Source organism: Eucalyptus grandis, chromosome 11, assembly GCF_016545825.1.
Source record: "Eucalyptus grandis isolate ANBG69807.140 chromosome 11, ASM1654582v1, whole genome shotgun sequence".
Lineage (NCBI taxonomy): Eukaryota > Viridiplantae > Streptophyta > Magnoliopsida > Myrtales > Myrtaceae > Eucalyptus > Eucalyptus grandis.
The window spans coordinates 2975040-2991401 of NC_052622.1; the positions used below are offsets into that span (position 1 = coordinate 2975040).

At 38.8% G+C, this 16362-nt stretch overlaps 1 protein-coding gene across 1 annotated transcript in view; it reads left to right on the plus strand.

Annotated features, from left to right (window-relative positions):
- LOC104424425 (cytokinin hydroxylase) overlaps positions 1 to 7094 on the plus strand; it is a 36101-nt gene extending 29007 nt beyond the window's left edge. The window contains exons 2-5 of the mRNA XM_010036844.3: positions 4188 to 4405; positions 4548 to 4777; positions 4996 to 5607; positions 6563 to 7094. Coding sequence (XP_010035146.3) covers positions 4188 to 4405; positions 4548 to 4777; positions 4996 to 5607; positions 6563 to 6991 — 1489 coding nt within the window. The 3' untranslated portion in view covers positions 6992 to 7094. The remainder of the gene's footprint in view (positions 1 to 4187; positions 4406 to 4547; positions 4778 to 4995; positions 5608 to 6562) is intronic.
- Positions 7095 to 16362: the final 9268 nt, after the last annotated feature.

Genomic DNA, 16362 nt, shown 5'->3' on the forward strand with positions numbered 1-16362 from the left:
AGTTAACCCTTAACGGTGATATTCCCGAACCAAATAACGGGTGATGTAGAACATTCCATCCTAATTTTGACAGTGATCTTCACATGGTTCACAACAGCATTGAAGGGAAGAAGAGAACCTCCATGCAAAAGAGAATTTCTTGCTCTTCGAATGTGATAAATACACCTATTCCATGATACACTTCTCTGGAGTGGTCGCATTCGAGAAACTGATGATCCCTGAACATATACTGGCTTCAACTTGTACTAAGCCAGATTATGTAAGAGTAGTTAGGCTGTTTGGCATTGTCATCCAAGCCTTGACACTAAATTTAGGCAAGTTAAGAGTAAACCAAACAAGTCCATGCTAATCCACCTTACAATTTGTGGATATGAGATTATTGGGAAAAATGTTTTGAAAATTCTAAAATTATTGTGCGAAGGCCAATTCAATCACAAGCTTTTTCAATTTGACTAATTTAATCCTCAACCTTTTAATAATTTGTCACTCTAATCCTTCCAACTGCTGTATAATTGGTTTATGACTTTTAAACATTTTTTTCTTGAGAGTATCCTAAGCAAGCATTAGCAATAGACAAAGTTCTCCTTTAAGATATAAATACAACCTTATCTTCACCCAAAGAGCTCTTATAAAAAATTTCTAACTCTTAAGCAAGTCTTTTAGGATGGCAATGACAAAGAGGACCATGTGTGTGTGCCAATTCTCATGCCAACACGATTCACAAAGGCTTAAGAAGAGCCTCACTTTCGATATTTTCTTCCTCACATTAGTGCAATTACTAAGATTTTCATCAAACTGGGACCATATACCAATACCCTGGTATTGATTAGAAGTGATCGATTTTTGAGTGGATTGGTCCCTAACCTAAAACTGGGAATTGATCATGTGGCTTTGGAACTGGGAATTAGACTTAGCAGTTTGGAAACTGGGCCAAAGTACAGCTATCCACAACTATATTTCTTTTTCTTTTCAAAAATAGATTACCAATTTATTATATAAAAAAAGAAAAATATCTCATGTTCTACTTTTTTAGTCTCCGAGGAAGTCTATTTTCCTTGTTGTGTTAAAACACCTCTCTCTCTCTCTCTCTCTCTCTCTCTCTCTCTCTCTCTCTCTCTCTCTCTCTCTCTCTCTCTCTCTCTCTCTCTCTCCCTCCTTCCCTCCCCAATATTCCTCCATTGACGCACCTCTCCCTCCCCAATATTCCTCCATTGACGCACCTCTCCCTCCCCAATATTCCTCCATTGACGCACCCAATATTTCCTCCATTGACAAACCTCTTTTACTCTTAGTTTCCACATGACAAGCTCTACTTTCGTCTATCTCCACTATGACGGTGGCTGCGTGAGGCTATGGTGGTGAATGTATGAGAAAAGGAAGTGAGAGGCTGAGGTCCAACCTCTTTCATCACGCACCCAATATTTCCTCCATTGACAAACCTCTTTTACTCTTAGTTTCCACATGACAGGCTCTACTTTCGTCTATCTCCACTATGATGGTGGCTGCGTGAGGCTATGGTGGTGAATGTATGAGAAAAGGAGGTGAGAGGCTGAGGTCCAAAATAGAGAGAAAGAGCCCCGATTTTAATTTCGAGTTACTTCTGGACCAATTCCTTTGTTTCTGTCCACCGATCCGATTCTGCACAAAGAACTAGGAATTGGACTAGTTATTCTTAATTCCAAAAGTTTGAAACTGAGAGCCACCAAAAACATGCCGCATGCCGGTTCGGTTTGATTTTTGGTTCTACCAAGTACTGATATTTTCATCCCCAGTAAAGATCGAGTCAGATGATGCATAAGCATCCTGACTTCAATCTTCAATAATCTCTTAGGTAATAAAACTAATTTGCACTTGTAGTTGACCTTGAACAAAATGTGTCATATAAAATCTAAAAGTAAGTACATAAACAATAGAAATCAACTCATCATATGTTTATACAATATTTTGCATATGAAACTTGAAATTTTGACAAACAAGATTACAGATGATATTGTCTATTTTTAAGAATTGAGATATAGAATCTCTCAATTGTGGGGAATAAAGTAAGAAAGTATATTTGTAATTTGTGAAAAGAGATAATTCGTGTCCCTTTGACAACACCTACTAAAATAAAAATTAACAATGACCTTTCATCAATCGATAATTCACTATTAATGAATGATAAAGCATTTGAATATTAAACTCACATTCCTTTGACAACTTAAACATTTAGATTAGTTGGCAGTAATCCTCATAAAATCTCACAAGACATTAAAGCAGGAGATTTTGAGTTCAGATTTTTTCTCCTCAATGAAATATTTTTCACAGCTAATATTAGGTATAATAAAACCAGACTAGGATGAGTAATAGAATATTTAAATGTAATACCACATTTTCCTTTAATAGTTTAGACTTTTAAAATAGTTAGCATTGATTCAATGTTTTCATTGGACAATAGGATTTGTTTAGGATGACTTCGACTCTTAATCCTTTTTTCATCACAAAACACTCAAAACCTTTTAAGATATAGCGATATTAATAAGTAGAGTCATGTAATATTTCATAATTCTTTTCAACATGTGTGTATATATATATGACTTTACAATCCAATTTTGGAAAAATGTAAGTAGAAAATGGGAATTTTGAATTTTCAAACAAGCTCAAAAGACAATCTTTCTTAAGAGATGAGGACAAGAATTAACTAAACACAAAGGAACCAAGCGAGAAAATAAAGCAAGGATTTGGCTATATCCTCTAAGAAAAGCTTTTCTTTCTTTCTTTCTTTCTTTTTTTCTGAATACAAAGATTTAAAATTGAATTAGCCACTGTACATGAAGTTTAGGACTTTTTGGATCCTAAATAACATAGTTTGAATAGTTATTTTGTGGATTAAAAATCAGTGATTAATAAATAAAATAGTAATCCATGTTATAAAATTATTTTACAAAAATATTTCTTTAGTTGTATGGCAATTGCAAGTGAGAATCTGAATAAATAAGCCATTTTTAACACCCAATAAGAGTAACCTTGGTACTTTTAAAAACCAAAATAATTTTTAAAACAGTTAGGTAAAATAATTTTTAAAACAGACAGGACCTACGTTAAAAGACCATAAATATAAAAATAATTGTATAGATTTCTTTATATTACCTTTCACAACATCATTTATTATATAGATTAACATGATCATTATGTTATTTTTTGTGACCTGAGAATATTTTCTAGAATAAACCGAAGCGAAAGATTTCGACAACCGCCAAAGCAGAGAAAAGCTAACGGACGGGGACCACGCCGAAAATTTAAAGAAAAGAAAACAAAAATCATTCGTGTTTTCCAATTCTACATTGAGACCAGCACGAGAAAGATTCAAAGCCATGGCTGTTGGAAATTTCCTATAATATGGGCTTACATTAATTAATTGATTTTCTATTTTAAATAATCGGGTTAATGGATATTCCAATATTTGTTAAACCCTAAAGTGATCTGATTGAATTGGATATTGACATTTATTGATAACGGGCCTAGTTGAGCAGCAAAGTGTAGGCAATTGTGTTTAACCGAAGCCCATAATGGGAATGGCCTAGTTAACACGCTATTGATTAGGGTTTACTAGGTCTCCTCTCTAGCCTATAAAATTGTATGTTATACCTATCAGTTGCTTTAATCCTATTAAAAGCTGCTATATCGAAATAGGTCATAGAGAGAAAGATCTGGCATTCCAATAGATTCTTGATTATCAGAGTGATCTACTTTTCTTCAAGTGAAGCAATAGCTTAAACATGTACGCTTTAATTCTGCTATGTTTATTGATATCAGTGTTTTACAATCATATATGGATCCGTTTCTTCTTAATTAATTAGTTTTTTTATGTGAACAAATTACTTACAATGGCACGATTGGCACGATCGGCAGTTCTCCGGTCAAAGTTCGAATCGGAAAACCAAAACCACATTTCTCGGGGGTGGTTGGGGCGGTGTGATTCCTTTTCCCTTCGTCGCCTATAAATACCCTGCTCCATTCTCACGCTTCTCAACCAACATCAACACAAAATCTTGACCCCTCTTGTGTAGTCTTTACCTGCTCTACATTCTCTTTTTTGTCTTGAGAGAAAGAGAGAGAGAGATGGAATATTTTCTTCAGTTATATAATCTTGTCCTATCAACTTCGGTTGTTTTTGCGTTGTTTGTTTTGTGGAGAGTGTCGTTCAGGTGTTGGATTTCGCCTGCGAGAGCTTATCAGAAGCTCAAGAGAAATGGGTTCAAAGGGCCTTCTCCGGTTTTCCCTCTTGGGAATATCATGGACATGAAAAAGGCCATAGAAGAGGGCTCTCGTTCTGTGAATTCTAATGATGAATCTTTGAACACCATCACTCATGACATACACTCCATGGTCTTCCCCTACTATGCTCGCTGGCAAAAATCACATGGTAAGCCCCATAACGAATCTGTTACAGAAAAGTTCATTTCATGAAGTTGGGTTGCCAATTACTTTTGTTGGTTTTCATTAGGAAAAGAGTGGCCAATTACTTTTGTTGGTTTTCATATAAATTTTCTTTGTGTTAATTTCAGGGAAGGTGTTCGTGTATTGGCTAGGCACAGAGCCATTCTTGTATGTTGCAGACCCTGAGTTTCTGAAGCAAATGTCGAGTGGTGTAATGGGGAAGAGTTGGGGAAAGCCCAGGGTGTTCAAGAACGACCGAGAACCCATGTTCGGGAACGGACTGGTCATGACCGAGGGTGACCAATGGGTCCATCACAGGCATGTCATCACCCCAGCTTTCTCTCCTGCCAATCTCAAGGTATCTCTCTCTCTCTCTCTCTCTCTCTCTCTGTCACAGCAAGATTCGTACACTTCAAACTTATCTTGAGGAGTGCATGTACACGTAAATCGTTTATCTCTAATTATTTAAAGGAGGCAATTAGTTAGGGTTTACGTTCCAGAACAAAAGACTCAATTGTCTAGCGGCCTTTTATCCACCAATTTGTTCACTGCGTACATAATTTGCTTATACTACAGGGAATGGCAAGCTTAATGGTGGAATCAGCCAACAAGATGCTGGAGAGGTGGACAGCTCTCATAAACTCCGGAAAGCCCGAAATTGATGTTGAGAGAGAGATCATATCAACAGCAGGGGAGATCATAGCCAAGACCAGTTTTGGCATTATCCACGAAGATGGCAAGAAAGTTCTCGAGAAACTGCGAACCATGCAGGTCACTCTCTTCAAGACAAACCGTTTCGTGGGCGTGCCTTTCAACCAATTCATTGTCCCCAAACAATCCCTAGAGGCAAAAAGACTGGGAAAAGAAATCGACAACCTGCTACTGTCGATCATCGATGATCGCAAGACGGGCGTAGTAGCAAATAACCAGAAGGACTTGCTTGGATTGTTGCTCGAAGGGAACTCCGAAAATGGAAAAGCAGGGAAGAGTTTGACGACCAGAGAGTTGGTGGACGAGTGCAAGACGTTCTTTTTCGGGGGTCATGAGACGACAGCGTTGGCTCTGTCGTGGACGTTGCTGCTTTTGGCCATGCATCCCGAGTGGCAAGATCAGCTCAGAGATGAGATCAAACAAGTGGTTGGTGATAAAAAAGAGATTGATGCAACCATGCTTGCCGGACTAAAGAAGGTAAAAACACTATTCGAAATGAGAAACAATTAATGCACGTTTTTGTACATGGAGCTACTTTTGTTTGCGTGTGCAGTCAATTGCTTGATATTGCTTGTATGAAAGTTCAGATGGAAAAGCTATGTATCTGTGTTCCGGAAGTTGGCATAATTTCATGTTCCGTAATGGGTGAATAGATTCAGTTAGAAAATATCTAATCATTGGAAAAAGAGCATGGCTTGTTTTGGACAGAAATGAGACCACAATTAAACTGTGCATATCAATAATTTGATACAGTTGTACTTTAATTGGCGAAAGCGTAGCCTTTTAACCACGATCCAGAGAATAAAAATCAGAAGATTATTGTACAACCTGGCTATGCATCATGCGTTGGTAATTGAAGATGCTTCATTCACACAACATAATGAGATGCAAACCTTTTACTTCAACATTCTTTTCAGCAACAGTCCTGTTCAAAATCCATTTAAAAGTGCTTATATGTCCGTGTGCAGGTAGTGGTCTCCTGCTTTCCTTTTTGAGCTTAATTTGAGGGAGGTGGTCAACGTTGATCCGCCACATTCATGGACGGAAATGTGGAGATAAGCGTGTTTCCACCATACAATTGAACTTCATGTTATTGCCATGTGTCTACGTTCTCATGCTTCTTTTAAAAGAATATATAGCCACAAAGCCTAGTGGAGCTATCGGTGTCCATCTTGAAAGGTCCATGCAAGACCCAAAATTGCACAAGAGAGTTTTAGGACACTTGCCATGAACCGCTTTTGTAGTCCTCACATTACAAGCTTGTGTAAATGCTCATTTTCGTGCGGTGAATGTTTGTAAATTACATGGCATTTGCATGCACGTCCTTGTGTTTTCTCCTTAGGAGTACAGATCTTTTCCAAAATGTTAACATCTATACCTAATTAAGTCCTTTTCAATTAGCAATGTTATCTAAATTGGTGATCGATTGCAGATGGGATGGGTGATGAGTGAAGTCCTGCGGCTGTATAGCCCAGCACCGAATGTGCAAAGACAGGTGCTAGAGGATATTAAGGTATATGATATGGTGATCCCTAAGGGAACGAACATGTGGATTGATGTGGTGTCAATGAACCATGACCCCAGTCTGTGGGGGGACGACGTGAACCAATTCAAGCCGGAGCGGTTCAAGGAGGACTCGCTCTATGGCGGATGCAAGCACAAGATGGGGTTTCTGCCATTTGGGTTCGGAGGGAGAATGTGCATCGGTCGGAATTTGACCATGATGGAGTACAGGATTGTCTTAACCCTAATTCTCTCCATGTTCTCCTTCGCTGTTTCACCAAACTACCGCCATTCTCCTTCCATTTTGCTCTCTCTTAGACCTTCCCAAGGCTTGCCACTCATAGTCAAACCTCTTTAGGATAGTCGGCAATAGTACTTCTTTACGTTAAATAGTACTAAGGTATATCCAGTTAATAATGGAGAACCTATTGTACTTGTCAATAGCAATATTAGGGACATACACAGGGTCTATGAACTCAGCTGCATGAGTATCCATTATAACTTATGTATTCATGTTCTATTATGATACCAAACTGTAGTGAAATTTTCAGTTATTACGACCTATCATTACTTGAATCACGATGAGAAGCAAATGATGCACGTTTTTTTTTTCTTTTTTTTACATAGATCTACTTTTGTTTGCTGGTGCTTTCAATTGCTTGATGTTGCCTAGATGATAATTCACATGGAAAAGATTTGCGTTTGTGTTCCCGAAGTCGGTATAACTTCATGTTTCATAATGGGTGCATAGATTGGGGCAGAAAACATCTAATCATTGGAGCACGAGCGACCAAAAAAAAGCACATGGTTTATTTTGGATAGAAAGTTGATGTAGAACCTAGCCATGCAAAATATGTAGGTAATCGAAGATGGTTTATTCACAAAACAGAATGATGCAAGCTTTTTACCTTAACATTTCTTTAAGAACTCCTGTACAAATTTCTTATAAATGTCCGTGTACTGTTGGTGAGTCACCGTCCTTTTTCCAGAAAAGACGCTCTTCTTCTGTCCTTTTTGAGGCTTCTTTTTCAAGGGTGGTGGTCAACGTTGATCCGCCGTATTGATGGACGGAAATTCTTAGATAAGCGTTGTGACCACCATACCATACAGGAGAACTTCGTGGCTTTGCCAATTGCCACGTTATGCTGAGAATATATATCGACGAGCCGAGTGAAGCAATTAGCGTCTGTCTCGATAGGTCAATGCAAGGCCCATATTTGCCCAAGAATTTTAGGATACGTGCCATAACCCCAGATGGTTTGACTGGTGCTCATACCTCACTAATAAACCGCTTTTATATTTCTCACCTTACAGCATGCGAAAATATTAATTTTCATATGCCCAATGCTAGTTATTTGCATGGCATCTGCATGCACGCGTGTAATTTTTCCTCGAAAGTATAGATCCTTTCTAAAATATGAGTAAGAACATTTGTCAATTTACACAAATTATATAACATGACAACTCATTATGACATTTCGGTTAGTAGTGTTATTTTAATTTGTGATTAATCGCAGATGGGATGGGTGATGAACAAAGTTCTACGACTATATAGCCGGGCGCCAAATGTGCAAAGACAGGCACTAGAGGATATTAAAGTATATGACATGGTGATGTCTAAAAGAACAAACATGTGGATTGATGTGGTATCGATGCATCATGACCTTGCTCTGTGGGGGGACGACGTGAACCAATTCAAGCCGGAGCGGTTCAAGGAGGACGGACTCTACGGCGGGTGCAAGCACAAGATGGGGTTTTTGCCATTTGGGTTTGGAGGGAGAATGTGCATTGGTCGGAACTTGACCATGACGGAGTACAAGATTGTCTTTGCCTTAACTCTCTCCAATTTTTCCTTTTCTGTTTCACCAAGCTACCGCCACTCTCCTTCGATTTTGCTCTCTCTTAGACCTTCCCGAGGGTTGCCTCTCATAGTAAAACCTCTTTAGGATGGTCAACAATAATACTACCTTAGGTTGAAGAGACACTATATATATTATTTATAATGTAGAATCGATATCCGTGTATCTGAAGGGACTTCTCTATGGAGATGCCAGATTCAATCGACCACTTATACTTTGGTTGCTCAGTTACGGATAGATTGGCCTCTTTTTGGGCTTCTAAATGTAATTTGAGTTGGCGAAATGGTCCTTGGAAAGAGAATCTACAGTGGATGATCAGCCATCTCTTGGACTCGTGCTTCCACCATTCCATTGCTCGCTTTGCATTTGCTGCCCTGTGGTACCTTATATGGAAGGAGCAAAATAACATCATCTTTCGGAATCAAAGCCTATTCCTGCCCGCTCTCAAAGATCGTCTTCGGAAAGCTGTCAAAGATAGAGCCTCCACATTCTCAAGAGTTCCGGATAACCCGCGTAACCGAAGACTCCAAATGTGCTGGGGAATCCACCCTGCAATCTTTGAGTAAGGTCTCCATACTGGCTTGTCTTCCTTACGCTGTGAGATGTTGCTGCTGTTGAATATGCGTCCTGCTCTCCCTTCGCAAGGCTGGTCTGCCTCTGTTTCAGTTGTTGCCGAGATATTCCCCTCCGCAGGCTCCTTGGCTTGGCAGTCTGTGGTTCCCGGGCTCTTGGCGTTTGCCTGGTCCTTTTATGTTGGCCGTCGTGTTTGGCCTTTTGCAACTTTTGCTGCTGTTGTTTCTTATTTGGCTTTTCAGCCCCCGCCTCCCATCCACTCAGTCTGACGCTTGTGTCATTTTGAGTGCATGATTGGAGTCGCCTGTCTGTTTTGCCTCTTTGTAACTCCTTGTTTCTTTAGCTATAATATTCTTACCTCTTACCAAAAAAAAAAAAAAAATTTTATCACTCACTGATTTTGCTCTCACTATTGTCCCATTCTTTAGCATATCCAATGTGATTAGCAATCTACTCCATCCTCTGATTAGCTTGTACATGGAAAGAGCCAAAAGTGCTTGCAATCTTAACTAATCTTAAAGGCTTGAAAATGATGATGGTGGTGGCAAGTTATAACTTGCACCATTAGTTGCCTTAACATTGAGATTCTCACATTCTTTAGGGAAAAGTACCAAAAAGTTATAAACCTATTGCATTGGTACTTATTCAGTCTTAAACTTTTCAATTGAACCAATTCAGTCCTAAACCTTTTTAATATCAGTACCAATTCAATCTATTTGGCCAATTTTGGCCAGCTGGTGCTGACATGGATGTCGGCCGGAGACCGGACGCTAACGTGGCAATTTTTTTTATTATTTTTTTAATTTTTTATTAGTTTTTTTTTTTTTTTTTCTTTTTGTCTTTTTCCTAGCGGTGGCCAGCGAGGCTCGCCGGCTACGGGGCGAGGCTTGCGAAGCCCTCGCTTGCCGCCGGCGAGGGTCACGACCCTTGCCCGGCCTCTCCCGGTGTCACCGGCGAGGCGGCTTCGCCCGGATCTGGGCGAGGCCATGGCAGCCATCGCCAGGGCGAAGGCAAGGGCCGCGAAGCCCTCGCCAACCGCCAGCGAGGGTCGCGGCCCTTGCTCGGCCTTGCCGGGGCCACCTCGCTGCGGCTTAGCCCAGATCTGGGCGAGCCAGCCTTTGCCATCAGAGCAGCTGGTAGGATTGCTCGTGGCTTTCTACTCATGGAATGAGAGGAAGAGCAAAAGCCGGCAGCGACAAAGCAGAGGAAATCGAGGTCGAGAGCTAGGCTAAGGCGCGGGCGAGGCAGCCCTGGGCAAGGCCGAGCGAGGGCCGCGACCCTCGCCGGCAGCTAGCGAGGGCTTCGCGGCCCTCGCCTTTGCCCTGGCAATGGCCGCCATGGCCTCGCCAGCCATGGGTGAGGCTGGCCTCGCCAAGATCCAAGCAAAGCCGCCTCACCGGTGGCCCAGGAGAGGCCGGGCGAGAGCCGCGACCCTCGCCGACGGCAAGCAAGGGTTCCATGGCCCTCGCCGGCCACCGCCAGGAAGAAGACGAAAAGAAAAAAATAAATAAATAATTCGAAAAAATAAATAAATAATAAAAATTGCCACGTCGGCATCCGATCACCGGCCAACGTCCACATTAGCGTCGAGATGGACTGAATTGGTACCAATATTAAAAGTTTATGACTGAATTGGTTCAATTGAAAATTTTAGGATTGAATTGGTACGAATGCATAGGTTTATGATTTTTTTGGTACTTTTCTCCATTCTTCATGGTCTAAAGTCGCATGAGTTTCTGAAGGGTTTTCATCGAGATTTTTTATGGCAAGAAGGTGAGATAATAGCAAAATCATTGTGATCCTTAACAAATGAGAAAAAAATGGAAACATCAAACAAGAACAAACTAGCAAGTGAGATTTTTACCAAAAAAAAAAAAACAAACAAACAAACTCGCAAATGAGATAATAGCAAAATCATTCGGAATCACGTTGGAATCTATGATTCAGAAAATACAAAGGTGGGGGAATGAAATAATCAATAATATTTTACATTGAAATCAATGTTAGCAACCATAATAAATTTTTCAGTCATCAAAATCACGTGGGAATCAACAATTTCCTTTTAGTTTCATCAGTTGTCTCTTGCTCTCATATTGAATATTTTTTTTTTTGGTAGTAATTCAAATTCCAGCCAGACGTAGCAACCCGGGTCACCTCATGTACGTATTCCTCTTTTATTTGATGTATTCAATCCAGCCAAACGGCATTAGATGAAAGAAGAAAAAAAGAAAGAAAGAAAGCTGCCAAAAGTGTCCATGAACCAGCCTCAAATTCCTACAAGTGTTCATAACCTGAACTCCTCTCCTTGAGTTGATGAACTTCTTTCGAACTCTCCCTCTCCCTTTCAAGGTTTGGAGTTGATAAACGTTTCTAGCCACGGACCCATCCTGCTTTACGGCAATTCCCGCCCTCGTAATAGTTGAATTGTCGTAATAGTTGAATTGAATCATCCCAGTTCTCACTTTTGCTACCTCTTGGACAGTGTAATGGTCATGTCTGCCAGAGTCCTTTGTTCTGAAGTTCCGTTTTCAATGCGAGGACCTTTTTGTTGGCATAAAAAATTTAAGAAACTAAACTTTAAACATTAAAGAAAACTGTTCAAGTAATCCATAGCCACGTATTCGATAACGACAAGAAATATAAACTGGTCACCACAATCTGGATGAAATTAATGAGCCAGGGAATGCTAGATGTAATAACAGATAGAAGGCATGAATAAAACATGGATGCATATACGCTAACTAATGATGTGTAAAATTAGAGGACTCAAATCATTATACAATAAGAGAAAGCATAATCATTGATCTTCGAAAAGTATAATGCTTCGAACTTGGACACAGATGAGCTTTGGAGAAAAAGAAGAAATCTTATCTATCTTTATTTCATCATCTATACCGATTTAAAAAGTTTATTTATCCTGAGCTTGCATACCTCTAATTTGACATGCATCTTCTCGTTTTGCTATTATGTACATATTTCGTGATGGTCTAGGTTATTATTTCAAATTCTTGAATTTTTTTTTCCTTTGATTTTCAAAGTAACAACTTACGGTTTCTTATCCCCTCTTCTTCTATTTTTGCTCTTTCTCAGCGACAATATTTCTTTTTTTCTTTTTTTTTTTATCTAGCTCAGCAACAATATTTCAGGGAGCAACAATTAATAATGCAAAGAGACGTGTGTATCGGGAAGCATTGACATCTATCTCATATTCACTTCAAGCATCCATCTTTCTTGCCATCACAAAACCTCCATTGACATAGTTAATCTTTCCGAAGATGTTGTAACTCTTTATTAATCTTCAGTAAACCTCCATCACAAATGCCATGGCAGTTGTCAAGCCCCGGGTGCGTAACTTAAACTTTTATGGGAGACGATTACTTTTGCTTATTTTCTATTGTAAGAGTAACAACCGCATGCAATACATATGGAGTTATTTTCGATGAAAAAAAAGTCCTAAACTTCTTGCTCTTGTACCAATTTAGTTATAACCTTTTGATATTTGTCAATTTAATCATAAACATTTTAATTGGATTAATTTATTCTTTAAATATTTTGATAATTTGCCAATTTAGTGCTACATATATTGACTACTTGTTAATTTTATAGGAAATCGGTGATGTAGTGATCTAGTCAATGCCGACCATCTTACATGGCATGGTCAATGTTACATTTCGGTTACACGTAGAGGGAAGTACAAAACTAAATGGAGAGTTTAAGTTCTTTTTCTGGATAACATTTTGGGGAAAGAGGTGTTGTTCTGGTTGGACCTGATTGTTCAGTAAATGAGAGGTGTTACTTTTCAGTGAACTTGATATTCTTTCTTCCAACTTCTGAATCTTCCGACCGAGAAAAGAAGTGGGCCGCTTGAGAACACGTGCAGCCGATTAAGAACAGTGGCGTTGCTGCCGGAATCATCTCCGATGAAGCTTGATGATGCTATCATGCTACTCCATGACTTCTCTAATGGGAGAACAGTAACAATTCGAATAATATCGAATCAACGTAGCGGAATAAAATAATATCCCCTCTTATGTAAACCTGATAGGAATCGATATAGTAGAATAAAATAAATACCAATCACGCGACCACAAGATGATTTTTTTACGTGGAAAACCTCCTCGATGTGAAGAGATCAAAAACCATGGGACCGGAGTCCACCCAAAATTCTTCACTATCAACAAAATTGTTCTTCTCTAGCAAATACTAGAGGTACATAGTAGCAAAGACCTCAAGAACATGATTCTTAGCAATACACATGAATTTCACAAGAGATCAATGATAAATCTGACAAAAAATGCAGGTTTTGATCAATCCACGAAAAACCTGATATAGGGAGTTTCAAATGAAAATCAAACTGTTCAAATTCGATAAAATTGCGTCACAAACATGCTGAAAAAATTCAGCTCAATCGGACCACGAATCGATCTCCGACACTAGCTTGATGTAAATCAGATATTGCCCAAAACCCCAAATTTTCTGCTTTCTCTTTTTCTCTTGTTACAATTTCCTTTTGTGACTATCACTTTATATAGATAGTGAGGAACCCTATTTCCTCATATAACTTATCATATGGCTCAAACCTTTTTTGGGCTTACAACTCATTGGGTCTCCTCCACATAGGAGTGAACCCAGCTAACAAATCTCCTCCTCTCGACAATGTGGAGGGATTCATAATCCTTGCTATCAATTGACAATGTTCAAGCTTTTCTCTTGGTAGAGTCTTCGTCATCATATTCGAGCCATTATGATCCGTATGATTTTTCTCAAGTTCCAACAACTTTTCATCTAGAACATCTCTTATCCAATGATATCTAACATCAACATGTTTTGATCTAGAATGAAAAGATACATTCTTACCAAGATGAATTGCGCTTTGATTATCACAAATTAGCACATACCTATTTTGCTTGAATCCAAGTTCTTCTAAGAACTTCTTCATCCATAGCATCTCTTTACTAGCTTCAGTGGCTGCAATGAATTCAATTTCGGTTGTAGAAAGTGGAATACACTTCTGCAATCTTGACTTCCATGACACAGCTCCATCCGTAAAAGAAATCAAATAACCAGAAGTAGATTTACGAGTATCAATATTTCCTACCAAGTTGAAATCTGTGTATCCAACTAACTGAAGTTTCTCAGTCTTGAAACTGAGTTTCAAATTTGAAGTTCCCCGAAGATACCTCATAATCCACTTCACTGCATTCCAATGCCCTCTGCCTGGATTTGACAAATAGCGACTAACAACGCCAACTACATGCACCAAGTGTGGGCGTGTACATACCATTGCATACATTAAGCTTCCTACAGCTGAAGCATATGGAACACTTTCCATATATTTCTTCTATTTATCAGTCATAAGACTTTGCTTCATATTTAACTTAAGGTGAGCAGCAAGAGGAATACTAACCACTTTAGCATTGTCCATGTAAAATTTCTAAAGGATCTTCTCGATATGTTTCTCTTGCGACAAAAACTACTTTTTAGCATCTCTATCTCAGGTAATTCTAATGCCAAGAATCTGCTTCGCCGAGCCCAAGTCTTTCATGGCAAAAGACTTGCTCAACTGTTTCTTCAGTAACTCAATTCTTGAAGCATTCCTACCAACAATCAGCATATCATCAATATAAAGTAAGAGAATAATAAAGTCATCATCATAAAAATTTTGGACAAACACACAGTTATCCGAGGAAGTCTTATTATAGCCCTGTTCTGTCATAACTGACGCAAACTTTTTGCACCACTGTCTCGGTGCTTGTTTTAGGCCATAGAGACTTTTCTTCAATTTGCACGCATAATCATTTTTCCCTTTCACTTTAAAACCCTCATGTTGTTCCATGTATATCTCTTCCTCCAAGTCACCATGTAGGAAGGCTATTTTAATATCCATTTGCTCAATTTCCAAATCTAGGATAGCTACCAAGTCTAGTACCACATGGATAGAAGACATTTTCACTACCGGAGAAAATATATCATCAAAATCAATACCCTTTCTCTAACCGAATCCCTTAACAACCAATCTAACTTTGTACCGTGGTTGTGAAGTATGCTCATCTTGCTTCAACCTATATACCCACTTGTTCTTCAAAGTTTTTTTTACATTTAGGTAACTTCACCAACTCAAAAGTATGAATACCATAAAGTGACTGCATCTCATCTCGGATAGCATCGAACTAATTGATTTTGTACTCATCTTCTATTGCTTCTGCATAACACTCTGGTTCACCTGCATCAATCAATAATACATACTCATCATCAGAATACCTGGTGGAAGGTCGTCGATCTCTAACAGATCTTCGAACTGGAATATCTAGTGGAACATCTAATTGAGCCTCTGGTTCAGGAATAATATTATCTATTTCAACATGTTCAGGAACATATGTGTTATTTGGAACATTGACTTCCTACTGGTCTTCATCAACCTGTGTATGAATATTTGTAAGAGCAACTTGATCCAAATCAACCAGATTATCACTAACATTTAGTGTTGAAATCATCTCTGCTTTCTTAATATCCTCTATTGTTTGATCTTCCATAAACACAATGTCTCTACTTCTTACAATTTTTTTTTCAATCGGATCATAAAATTTGTAGCCAAGCATATCCTGTCCATAACCGATAAATATGCACTATCATGTTTTCACATCAAGTTTAGACCTCTCATCTTTGGGAATATACACAAATGCTTTGCACCCAAAGACACGCAAATAATCATAAGAAACATCTTTGCCTATCCAAACTCTATTAGGAACATCAAACTCTAAAGAAATGCATGAAGAAATATTTAATACATGCACAACTGTACTTAAAGCCTCACCCCAAAAGGATCCAGGTAACTTTGATTGTGAAAATAAGCATCTTACCCTTTCAACTAGTGTTCTATTCATTCTCTCAGCTAAGCCATTTAACTAAGGCGTCTTGGGAGGTGTCTTTTGATGTCGAATACCTTGTTGTCAGCAATATTCATCAAAAGGTCTTATATACTTTCCCTCATTATCAGTTCTAATGTATTTCAATTTCTTTCCAGTCTATCTCTCAACTGAAGCCTGAAATTGCTTAAAAGAATCTAACACTTGATCTTTAGTTTTCAAAGTATGAATCTAAATTTTCCTTGAAAAATCGTCTATGAAGGTAACAAAATAAAGAGAGCCACCAAGTGATTTTTTTTCATAGGACCGCAAACATCAGAATGCACTAAATCCAGTATACCTGACTTTCTTGAAAGAGGGGATTTTGTTTTCATAGGACCGCAAATATCATAATGCACTAAATCCAGTATACCTGCCTTTCTTGAAAGAGA